General features: G+C 41.7%; 1 protein-coding gene across 1 annotated transcript in view; it reads left to right on the top strand.

The window, feature by feature from the left end:
- Positions 1–1678: 1678 nt before the first annotated feature.
- gon4lb (gon-4 like b) overlaps positions 1679–13213 on the top strand; it is a 36333-nt gene continuing 24798 nt past the window's right edge. Inside the window, exons 1-2 of the mRNA XM_085366770.1 lie at positions 1679–1779; positions 2587–2728. Coding sequence (XP_085222896.1) covers positions 1756–1779; positions 2587–2728 — 166 coding nt within the window. The 5' untranslated portion in view covers positions 1679–1755. The remainder of the gene's footprint in view (positions 1780–2586; positions 2729–13213) is intronic.

The following is a 13213-nucleotide window of genomic DNA, read 5'->3' as shown; positions in this document are numbered from 1 at the left end:
AACCAGATCCTAAAGCAGCAACCTCTGGATGATGAATGCTTGCGGACATTGCTATGTGAAGTTGAAGCAATTGTCAACGGCAGGCCAATAACAAGAGCGTCTAATGAGCCCAATGATTTAGACGCACTTACACCTAATCATCTACTTCTTCTTAAAGGGCAGCCAGTACTGCCACCTGGATTGTTTCAAAGAGAGGACTTGTATGCAAAAAAAAAGGTGGAGACAGGTGCAGTACCTGTCAGACATTTTTTGGAAGCGTTGGACTAAAGAGTATTTGCCGCTTCTACAAGAAAGACAGAAGTGGTTAGTGACTAGGAGAAATCTGAGACCAGGAGATGTTGTTCTCATAGTTGATGACAGTGCACCAAGAAGTTCCTGGTTAATGGGAAAGGTTGAGAGAACAGTTCCAGACTCACATGGACTTGTCAGACGTGTGTTTGTCAAAACCAAAACTAGCGTTTTGGAGAGGCCTATCGACAAGTTATGTTTGTTGCTTGAAATGGAGGCAACAGTTTGAATCTCAGCCTCATGTGTAACAGATTTATGTTCAACACATATGACTTATGTTTCATATAATGTTTGGTTAAGCCAGTTAGATTCTGAGTGTTGATATTAAATGACGCTTTATTGTGTTAATATGTAATTGTTATGCCTTAGCAGTAACAATTAGGGGCCGGAATGTTAGCGCCATTTATAGTTATTACATGTTTTATTTTGAAAAGCCTGAAAAGGATATGGTGCTTTTGTTGTGAAAGGTTTGTGAGAAATAAAACAAGCGAATGGCGGAGCGACACGATGGTTTTACTGTCGTTGTTGCACAAACCGACACGTAAAACAGCCTCTTGTCCATCCAGACTCTTATTTTAGATATAAGAGAAATAGAGAACTCCAAGAAGAAACAAAGATAGCCATTACACATAATTTACAACATTATGAATGAAATGGGCTCTATTTGGAAGCAGCCGGCCCCTCCCCTTTCGACAAGTTGTGTGTGAGACTTTAAATCATCAAACTGTAAATTATACATTTTAAATTGTTATTGATCCCTTTACCCCGAGTCCTAAAGCGTATATTTATTTTCTTACTGTTCTTATATTTATTGTTTGTTTACTTGCACTGTTGTAACTGGAGCCTCGTCGTCTCGTCTCTCTGGACTGTATGTAGCGGAGATGACAATAAAGTTTACTTTGACTTCAGCAGCGAGCAGGCGCACCGAGGGCTCTCGCGCTCACTTTTCGCGTATAGAATTTCAAAAAAACATCGGTGAAAATTATAAGTCTGTATCATAATGTCTGGTGTTTTCATGTTTTTGTTGTTTTGTTTTTATTTTGCGAGTTATTAGATGCCGCTCCAGCCAGCCAGAGAATCCCCCGCCGCCCCGCCCTCTCCTCCCTGTGCCGCAAGCATCAGGCGCACCTCGCAAACGGAGGGCGCCCTTACTCCCAGCAAATGGGTGATAGAAAACCGATCGGTGCCTGTACCATTCCCAATATGCGCTGGCTGACGTCGGGGCAGCATGAGTACGAACAATTTTTTTTTCTTTTTTTTTTTTTGCCGATGCCCGTGATGCCGCCCCGGGCAACCGCCCGTGTCGCCCGTATCAAAAACCGCTACTGGCTGATGTGGTGCTTTCGCTCCTCTGTCGCTCCAAAGCCCCAGTCAAGGTCTCGCCCCGGAAGTGATATTGATGTTGGCGGAACAGAAGCTAAGCTAACAGGCTAACGGAGCAAACATCGGAAGATGAGAGCGTAAAAGATGGCTGTCGGTTTCAGCCTGACGGTGAGTCCTTTCCTTCCGTCCGTGTGATCGGTTCTGTCTCCTGGGCAATGGGTCCCGTTTTATTTATTGATCTTGGAGCAATACGCGCTAAACAAACCATACTGCGCCTGCTCAGTCTGCGAACTAAGCTAACATTAGCTTTCGCTCTCACACACACACAAACACCAACATGTTTATGTTTGCTGAGCAGTTTGAGCTTGAGCTTTAATCGGCTCTGTGTGGATCCACCATAACACCGTGAAGCTCCCGGTAGGTCCCGTGCTGATGCTGGAACTCTGCGGTCCCTGAGTTAGCACAGCGCTGGAGCCCCGGCTCGCCGTAACGTCGACGACCTCATCGGTCACAGTGGTCACACCGTTCCAGGAGAAGCACCGAACTGTAACCTGAATGCTGAGCTTGAGCTTGGTCATTTAGTCTTTTCACTTACTTATTTTAACACACTGTTTTATTTTCACATCTAGCTGTAAATGGTTTAGTTTGGATACTTTATTAGGTAAATCTTGCTAGAGGGACCCTAACCTAACCCTCTGTTTATCAGCAACTATTCGTCTGCCAGCTGACTCCAGCTGTTCAGTGATCACCTGTTTCATCATAAGCTGGCTGTCAAGTTTAAGCCTTTATGCTCATATTTTATAAAATGATAAACATCTCTGATTGATCAATAGGACATAAGCTGGGTGTGAAGAACATCAGAGTTTAAACCTTCATTCAGATTAAAGAATGTATCAGCAGCTGAAGGTGGAGTTCCCATATTGATGATTTTGTTGATCTCAATCAGTAACGTTCTCATTGCTCTCTGTGTTTCAGACGATGGCGATGCGGCGTATCGCTGAGGAAGATGTCTGTCTTCTGGAGGTCAAATGTTTGAGGACAAACAGAGGGATGGACAGGCAGCTGCAGACAGGACATCCCACTGACACACAAGAAGAGGATGCCACACCTGTCTCAGGTGATGTCATTATATCTAATGGTGTTTAAAAGGAAGGATGAATTCACCAGGGTTGATCATTTTACCACTTTTGAATTCCATGCTATTGTTTTCAGCAGCCCTCCACTTTTATCTGTCACAGTTTACAGACCACCTAAAGACAGTGCTGCTTTTATCAAGGAATTCTCAGAATTTTTAACAAACATACACTCAAAATATAATATGATAATTTTAACCTGCACATAGATAATCCTTCTGACCCTGCATCAAAAGAATTCTTAAACATTCTTCACTGTTTGGATTTTACCAGCACGTCACACAGCCGACTCACAACAGAGGACACACTCTGGACCTGGTCATCACCCATGGGCTGTCCACCAGCGTGTCCTCTGTTGTTGACTTGGCTGTCTCTGACCACTACTGTGTGTTTTTTAACATCACCGGTTTTATTCTAGGGCTGCTCAATTAATCGAATTTTAATCACGATTACGATCTGGGCTTTCAACGATCATTAAAAATGACTGAGCCGATTATTAGCCCCTCCCTCATTTATCCGCGACACCTTAAAGGCCGGTCCGTGAAAATATTGTCGGGCATAAACCGGTCCGTGGTGCAAAAAAGGTTGGAGACCGCTGATTAAGAGGACCCGAGGGAAGCTCGGAAAGCTAAGCAGAAGTTATTTGGAGAGTGACTGCCGTTGGTTGAAAAGAGAGTTTAAAAAAAAAAAACTTCAGTGGTGTTGCACACTATTTTATATTATTTTTTTAAAGTCATTGTTAACCCTTTAAAGCCGGTCAGAGCAGCACGCTCTGTTTTGCGTAACTATTTTTAAATCCCTGTAGCACCTGAACCGCGTAAGCTAGCGCAATAATTTGTTTTGCATATGAAACCGGAGGAGTTGTACTTACATCTGATGCCATCAGCTTGTCCTCGGTCACGGTTTCGTTCCACATATAGCTTTGCAAAAATTGCATAAAAAGCGCTTGCAGGAACAAAAACATAATATTCCAGAAACACGCTTTGCCGTTCCTATCAGCTGTTCGTAACACTTCCCACAGTGAAATGATGCACATGCTGTTTTCTTTGCAAATTTGCATCATAGGATTGTTTTTTGTTTTTCCTGCAGTATATAAAAATTGCTGTATCTCCAAAATAAAACTATGAAGACACTCAAAATAAATTTCCTGTGGTGGGAAACTATTTTTTGCAACTTTATTGTATTTAAAGTTTTGAGGGATAAACCTCTTAAATTTCTCCAAGTAGAAATATATGTAAACAAAACAAAAGCGATTTTCAATTTTTTTTGTAGTTTATTGCACTTTTTTGCAATTTATGTAATTACTATGGACTTAATGCATACATATTATTAAAATATGGGCTATAACAGTTGTATTGATGTATAGCAACTTGAAATGCTCCCACAAATGGCACTACAGCATGTAAAAAAAAAAATATAAGCTCTGGTGGACTTGGTTCTATAGTAGGTCTTAAAGGGTTAAATAAATATCGTCAAATAATCGTGATCTCAATTTCAGTGAAAATAATCGTGATCATCATTTTTGCCATAATCGAGCAGCCCTATTTTATTCAGCGGGAGACCTCGGTGCGAACTGTGAGGAGGCGCTATCTAACCTCTGAAGTGGCTGCAAATTTTACCAGGGTTTTAGACGAATGCCCCCCTGTGATTCTACCTGCACCCTGTGATTTGATTTTTAATCATTTTAACAGCAAACTGAAGAAAAGCCTTGACTGCGTTGCTCCACTCACCACCAAAAAGATTAACGTAAAACAGGCATCACCCTGGAGAAACGAAGAAGTCAAAAAACTCAAAAGAAATTGCAGGGCAGCAGAAAGGAGATGGAGGAAAAATAAAAATACTATCAACCATCAAATATTTTACAAGCAACTTAAAATGTACAATAATACACTAAGGAATTCAAGAAATTCATACTTCGCCAAAATAATCAGTAATAACAAAAATAATCCCAAGGTCCTCTTTTCCTCTTTTCCACTATATATCATTTATTTAACCCTGATTTTAACAGCTCCCAAAGAACCCCCACAGACTCACTCTGTGAGCAGTTTGCAGACCACTTCAGGGGAAACGTCAGCGCCATCAGATCTGATATTTTATCTAATCGCGATATGTTTGTAAACACATCTGAGGGCTCGATTGTACCTGAGGAGACACTGGACAGCTTTGTCCTGGTTAATGCTGAGAACCTTCAGAAAGTTTTCTCCACAGTGAGACCCACCACATGTCTTTTAGATCCAATCCCCTCTTCACTCTTTAAAACACTTTATGGATTTTTTGAGGCTGAGCTTTTATACATGATGAATTGCTCTCTTCAGTTGGGTGTCTTCCCTGCTGCCTTTAAAACGGCGGTGGTGAGGCCCCTTCTGAAGAAGAGCAATTTGGATTGTAATGATTTTAATAACTACAGACCTGTATCCAACTTACCATTTTTAAGTAAAATCTTAGAAAAACTTGTTTTTACTCAGATTACTGATTTTCTCAATGATAGACAGATCCTGGAGATATTCCAGTCTAGAGCAGGGCGATATGGCCAAAAATATTTATCACGATATATATTTGAAAATTTGCGATAACGATATAACCGACGATATAATTGATGCGAGACAAAATACAACTCCACAACATTACTAGCGCAAAAAGACAACCTTCCATTTATTTTCACTTAAACAAGAAGCTGGTTTTTATGTACATTAAAGCTTTATAAAAATGTAACAGTGCAAATGCAAATTCCTTGCTGAAAGTTTAACCAAAAGGCATTTCCAGTAGAAATGGGCTGACATATCCTGAGCATAACCATGTATAATATCCACTGAAGTTAAAAAGAGGTGCTTTGCAACATTAAACTGCAGTGTGCAGTACGTATTTTTCGGACCATAAGGTGCACGGGATTATAAGGCACATTAAGCGAAACAAAGCAGTCAGATAAATCAAACTTTATTAAACTCATTCTTCTTGCTTCCTCCACTTCTGTACCATTGATTCATTAATGTTGAATTCTCTGGCAGCTGCTCTATTCCCATGTTGTTGCAGTATATTAATGACTAACCTCGTATTGTGGATGGATTATCTCAGTTGTTCTCCTGACTGAAGTTTGGTCCGTTTACAGCATCCTGCCATGCGATTGCATTTGTCTCTAACCATGAAGAACCTTCACGTTAACTTTTATAAGTGGAAAAGTGTTAGTGTTCGTCCTCCAGCTTCACTGTTTATGTTATGCTAACATAGCTGTGTCGCTAGCGATCACGTAGCACATCATTATATACCAGCTAGCCCAACTTCAGTAACCCTACAAACGTCACTGCTGTTTAGTTTCCTGTCTTCATTTATGTTGGAAGTGATAGCAGAGCTGTACGTTTGATTTTTTTTCAGAAATCTCTCAGTCAGAACATGCTATATCATGCTTAGGTAACTAGCGAAACTAGCGAGCTAACTTCCGCTAGCTTCCTGCTAACTTCTAACTCCGTTAAATGTAATAACTTTTGTTTTCATGGATGCCTGGAAGTTAAACTTTATAGTTACACCTGGTAAAGCAGCAATGCTGATCGTTTTATTAAAGATGAAAGAATTTAGACAGTTTTTAACGCTCAGTGATGCTGCAGTGTTGTTTGACCTGAAGTATACGGAGTTTAGGACCCAGATTACTCCCAGATTTAAGAGCATCTTAGTCCGACAAATATGACAATAATAACGGCCGCTTGCATGTTCTGCAAAAAAATGTGCTTTGTTGTGTATCTGACGGACAAACACCAAACCAGTTCCACATCACGGAAGTTGCACCATTTTTACAAACCAATTCTGGTTCATCTGTTTCACTCAACAATCGGCCATGTGCGTATGAAAACAAAGGCACTGCGCATGCGCGTTTTACTCCCATTCTATCGCGATATTTCATTTTCCTATCGTTGCCTAACATTATACCGGTATTACCGTGAACGGTATAATATGGCCCAGCCCTATTCCAGTCTGGATTTAGGGTGAACCACAGCACAGAGACTGCTCTCCTAAAGGTTTTAACTGATCTTAGATGTAACTGGGATGCCCAAAAGCTCTCAGTCATGGTGCTACTGGATCTAAGCGCAGCCTTTGATACAGTAGACCACGCTATTCTTTTAAACAGACTGAAACACATGGTGGGCCTCTCTGGTTCTGTACACAACTGGTTCACTTCCTGTCTCTCAGACAGAACTTTTATGGTGAGCATGGACACATGCTCCTCTAAGATCCATAAAATGACATGTGGTGGTTCAAGGGTCGGTTCTAGGCCCCGTACTTTTTAATTTGTATATGCTCCCTCTCGGCGGTGTCATCAGGAGGCATGGAGTGAACTTCCACAGTTACACTGATGACACTCAGCTGTACATCTCCTTGTCTCCTGATGACACCAGACCAATGGATGCCACTGTAAAAAGTCAATTAAATTTTATAGAGGAAAATCGCCAAAATTGAACAATACCTATGAATGACTGTTCAATTTTGGCGATTTTCCTCTATAAAATTTAATTGACTTTTTACAGTGGCCTGCTATGGTTAATAATAACATATTCCAGTCATGAGTGGTATCAAAAGTCTTCTCCACTGTAGCATTTGGCATTCCCAATAATATAACATGATACCTTAATCAAAACACAGCTAATATAGCACAGTTTTCTTAATGCAAACATCAGTAACTCAAAATCAGCAACCACAGTGTTAAGTCTGCAGTTCATACTTATGTGAAGCTAGAGTCTCCTCCTCCAGTCTCTCTTATCCTCCTACTCCTGAAAAAACAAAACAAAACAAAGCGAAGCATCCACCCTTCTCTTGTCGGCTGGGTGAATTGTTTATGAATTGTTTATTGGCATTTACTAATCCTAAAGTGGGTGCAGTCATTGTCTCAGTATCAAGTCAGTCAAAACTTTTAGTCGTCAGTCCATCACAGTCCATTCACATGCATACCTCCATACACATTCATACCAGATGTTGCTGATAATGGAGTCTCACGCGCAACCTATTCGAGCCTCCATCACCAGCAAGATGATGTCATCATTTTAAAGGAAAACAATTCCTTGTTGTTTTTTTGGGCCGGATTGACTCGGTGCAATCCTTTTAGATCAGTGTTCCCTATAAGTGAATTTCTCCCAAGCCAATTACAATCATGGAGAAGCACACTTTGCAACTGTTTACAGTAATAATATTTTATAGCGCTTTAAATTTCAATCTTTCAGGCCTTGTTTAAAGAGCTGATTGTTAAATCATGAACTCACAAAATATCAACATATCACCACCGGTGGATCACACCTCTCAGATGTTTTTTCTCCAGTGCACTGTAACAAAAACGAAAACAGACATAACCAACAAAATACTACTAAAATAACACAAACTAGGGCCCGTTGCAGACATGTCCAAGCATAAAACTATCCCTCTCTCGCTTACGAGAAAGAACACAAGCCAAAGCTCACTGATAAAATCAAGCTAGCGCTAAACAAAACCAAACAATCAACCAGAAATTCACAGGAACATTTTGCTTCCTGCCGGGACAATATTGTGTGGGAATGAGAACCTCAGGTGCCGTAACACCTTTTGTTCCTCCTTGAATTAAAACTCAATCACAGAAAATGCCGTACTCCAACCTAAACTTACACTATTAATTCATCATTTTTCACTCTGTGCCACTGTTCCTCATCAGGGCTGTGTGAAGCACAGCAAAGAATTCAGTCAAGGCCTTGAGCCATAAACAGACATCACGCACAGACATTGTTTTCATAACCAAACTGTTTTAGAGCTTATTCCTAAAATCTACATAAATGCCCTCTGGGTGACATATAACACATTCTAAGTATTTAATGGTAATCAATGGCTCCTCATAAAAATTATGCATTGGGATGTTTGTGTGCAGCATTTTGCATATCAGCATAAGCAAAGCATTCTTCATTGCATCAGCGTGTGTGTGTGTGTGTGTGTGTATGTGGATCACTTCTCAGTGAATCAGCATTCCAATGTGTGTGTGTGTGTGTCATTTCTCACTCACTCAACGAGTGCACGTGTTCATGTGTGTATTTCACTTCATTCTGAATCTGTGTGTTTGGAGACGTGTGTGTGTGTGTGTGTGTGTGTGTGTGTGTGTGTGTGTGTTCATCACTTTCCTGTTCTGGTGTTCTGGGTAAACCACGGCCTGAAGCATGCCCTGGGGTCCTGCCCCCCTCCTTTTCAGTTTGTTTGCGACCATTGCTGCTGCTGCTGCTGCTCAAAATTCAGTCCGTCCTGGTTCTGACCCCAATTGGGGCAGTCCTTTCTCCAGTGTCGATGTTCACCGCAGGTGAAACCTGCATCTTCTTCTGTGTTTTTGTCCATTCTGAGGTGCCTTCTGTCCTCAGTTACTCCTCTTGTCTCGGTCACGCCCTTTTTCGCCACCCGATCATCCGTGTTGGTCCATCACTGTCCTGCACAGTGTGAATGCAAAGTTATCAAGGTCAGCATTCTTTCGCTCGGCCTTACTTTTCATTCGGGCTTGGCGGGCGTCTCGTCACAGCTCTGTCAGCTGACGCAGTCTGGGAATTTTCCCCCGTGTAGTGAAACGGGCCTTAGGTTTAGTGCTCTCCGTCTCGGCTGCATGAGATCACATTCCTGCAGGTCTGTTGACATTCTCAGGTCGTTGTTGTGGGTCCAGCTGTTGCAGCATTTGGTCAGTGTCACGTATGGGGGAGAGCAGGAGTCCAGTCAGCCTCGGCTTTCAGGGCCGGCAAAGCAGCCTGTAATTAAATATGTATAGAAAAAACAAAAACAAAACAAAACAAAAACAAACAAAAAACAAAAACAAACGAACAGGAAAATGATGTTGTGTTGGCTGTGTTATTCAGAGGGGAGACAGTGGGGCCAGGCCCTGTGTCAGCCTTCTCTCCCCCTTTTTTTGTTTTTTCTCTCCCGATATAATCAACTCCTAACCCACCAAGTTGACAGGACAACACCGGTATATGTTAAAATTCTTAAGATCATGTTTAAAAGCCCAAAAAAGGAACTTTCTTTCATTCAGTAATCACTTTTATTAATCAATCAACAGAAAACATGTCACAATTTGACTCTTTTTACCACTAAATTTGTTGTGTCTTGCCTGGTTGGTTAGACCAGTGTTCCTTTTTTTTTTTTTTTTAGTTGTTGTCCTGCAACCCAGAGGGTTTCTTTGTCAGTAATGTATAGACTTCATCATTTAAGTATGTTAATTTTTCTTTAACCTTGCTGGAAAATCTTCACGTGTTCATGAGTGTAAGCTGTTTCTTCATTGCGTGTATGTGCATTTGTATAAAAGCAGGTTAATTTTATCTTTTCTCAAACTAGGCGTTACCTTAAAAGGAGCCTTTCTCTCAGATTTCTCTGCTTGTGTGTGTTTTTGTTTCACCTTTTTGTTGTGATGCTCCGGACGCCTTCCCAACCTCCACAAGTCCGTTGGCCCCAATTTTATGTGTTAAAACTTCTCTTAATTTCTCCTCTAATTCTCTCCTCGCTGCTGTCTTTTTCACAGCTGCTGATTCGTGCTGGGTGTGGTTCCCATTACCTATAATTTTGCTTCGGCCGCTGTGCTTGTGGGGGCAGTTGGTCCAGGTCCGCAGCTTCCTGTATTAACACACTAAGAGATTTATTTTAATTTCATTTTCATCACTTTTAAACCGATAAGCAGGCAACACGCCTACCTTGACAGCGTAAACTGTACGCCAGTCTCCCAACACATTCCTCTCTCTACTCCTCCATAATTCTCCACTGCACACCTCTTACTATCTCTCCTTTTTATTTTTATTACACCACAGAGTAATACACCCAATTATGCCCGTCTATCTCCATGTGGCTCCAAATTCCCTCTTTATTTTAATTTCACACTCGTCAGGGGACAGGCACACAACAATTTCAACCACTGAAACGAGGAATTCAACCTTTTTATATTTCTTTACTAATCTAGACTCAACGTTTGTTCGCAAAATGTGTCTTGTTCTAGTCCGGAATAAATGTGAACCCGTGATTACACGGCCGTTCCAGTGTTATTTCCGTAGCTATGCGGGGGCCCTCACCTCCCCAAGTCACCACCTCGGCACCCGGACGCCGCCGGTCCTGCCCGCGCGTCCACGAACAGGAGGGTCGCCACTCCTAGGGCAAAGTTCCACAGGTACACTAGGCATCAACCTTTGATCCTAAAATGTGTATTTGCTCTAATGTCCTCCTAATCAAACACATCAACCGTCACTGTCACTGTGTTCACGCTTCACACTTCACACAAAACACACTCAGAGCGCGCCTCACTCACACTCTCACTCAGTGCGCGCTTTACCCACAAGACAGCACCCAGAGCGCGCTTCGCAGCTTCACACACACACTCTCACCCAGAGCGCGCCTTCACACTCACACACAACACTTTTCCTCAGCGGGAATTTTACACAGAAACCTCTGAGCTCAACTATTAGATCTTCTTAAAGCACACTGCACCATAGACCAAAATACCCCTTTCTCTGCGCTTATGACCGCCACCACGGGGCAAAGTCGCATCATAAAAGTGATGCTTGCATCCCCGAAGTTATACCTGACATCATAAACCAGGTGTTGCTATGTACTAAATTTTTACTTTGTATTATGACCGCAGCCCTTAAAACTCGACTGACGCCACAAACCACCGTCAAACCTCTGTTCAATGTACTAAAATTAGCACCAACCACTACTGCACTTCACGGCCGCACCACCGGAACACGCCGTATCATAAACCAAACCTACGGACGTGTTTCGCTCTCGCGTTGCCAGCGTCCAACTGCACCGTGAAGCCAGCATCTGCTTTTCCTTAAATCAACTTCTATTTCATAGCCGGCAAAAGCCAGGACGTCACTGACACCATAAACAAAATAAACAAACCTCGACTTCAATGTACTGGACTAATGGCCGCGTCTTCAGAATAAATTCTAATGTATTATTGCTACAGAAGCCAGTATTAGACAAAATTAAATGTGGAAGGTAAAGTGGCTGCAACTAGTCCAACGTAGTATGTTATTAGTATCTCGGTAGAAGCAGATTACTGCAACTAGTCCAACGTAGTATGTTATTAGTATCTCGGTAGAAGCAGTTTATTTAACACACTGGAATTCAGCCTCAACTTATGTTGTTAGTATCTTGCGCCAAAAACCAGACACCGACAAATTTACTGTGAAAATACATGTGACTCGGCGAACAGATTAATTTGGAAAGCCCAATATGCACATTTGGTATTTATAATACAACAGGCTGTGCTTACCTTTTTATTTTTGGACCGGTCCTCTGTTCACCTCGCCTCACGATCTCACCAAAGGTCAAATCTGCACCTCCTCAGCACACCAAAGATCCGGGTCACACGGCACCAAGTTGTTGAATTCTCCCAATTCTTTGAATCTTTGGGCTGAAGGAAGGACAATACTCGGTGTATCAATGCTCAATCAACAATCATTTATTTCCATACAATTCAACAGTCAGAGCATTACAACGTCCGGACGGGAGAGATGCTACCAGAGGGTCAGGCACATGTCTCAAAATGGTGACGGGTTGCTCAGCTTTTTATAGTCTCTAGTGGCCCCCAGCTAGTCGTAAAAGCCAAAACATCACATTTTTCTCTGTTACAGCGCCTAAGTTATGACCTCGGCAGTTGTTTCTCTGCTTTCTGTAAGGTGGGGGTGTGGAATGTGGTCTATCTATCTCCCCTGTCTTTAGACACAGAGTCTCCTGCTTACAACCTTCTCTTCATGATTCAACAATTAAGCATGTCAAGAAAACAGTGTAACACATTCCCAGCAGATCAAGGATACAGAGTGATGCACATTTATCTAATGAACTAATATGTGAATATGTTCTGTTAACTCAAAAGTATAATGAGAACTAAACTACATACAGCTCACACACTCTATATTAAAGGGTATAATGTGATCTACAGCAGTATTCTAATTCCACTACTTTGATTACATATATAAGGTAACATATAATAACAGAATAATCTAATAATGCCCTTTTTAACTGTATTTTAGATATAAGATCTTGGATGGCAGAAAACTTTTTACAGCTTAACCAGGACAAGACTGAAGTTTTAATCGTCGGTCCTGAGGCTCAGAGAGAGAAACTCTTGTCTAAATTAGAGGCATTTTCATTATGTCCTTCACTACAAGTGAAAAACCTGGGTGTTATTTTTGACTCTGAGCTTGGTTTTATTCCACATATTAAACATGTAACCAAAATTGGATTTTATCATCTAAAAAATATAGCCAGAGTCGCCCTATTCTCTCTCGGGCTAACACAGAGATGTTGATGCATGCTTTTATTACCAGTCGCATTGATTACTGCCCTGCTCTCTGGTCTTCCCAAAAAGAATATTTCAACTTTACAACTTTTGCAAAACTCGGCAGCTCGTGTGCTGACGAAGACCAGAGGGCGGGCCCACATTACACCGGTTTTAGAATTGCTGCACTGGCTCCCCGTGTGTTTCAGGATCGATTTTA

This window comes from Diplotaxodon limnothrissa, linkage group LG11 (genome assembly GCF_057381915.1).
Source record: "Diplotaxodon limnothrissa isolate DT_005_m linkage group LG11, D_limnothrissa_male_GT1.1, whole genome shotgun sequence".
NCBI classification, from domain to species: Eukaryota; Metazoa; Chordata; class Actinopteri; order Cichliformes; family Cichlidae; genus Diplotaxodon; species Diplotaxodon limnothrissa.
Note: the sequence above shows the minus strand (reverse complement) of the source record. Positions and strands in the feature narration are given on the sequence as shown.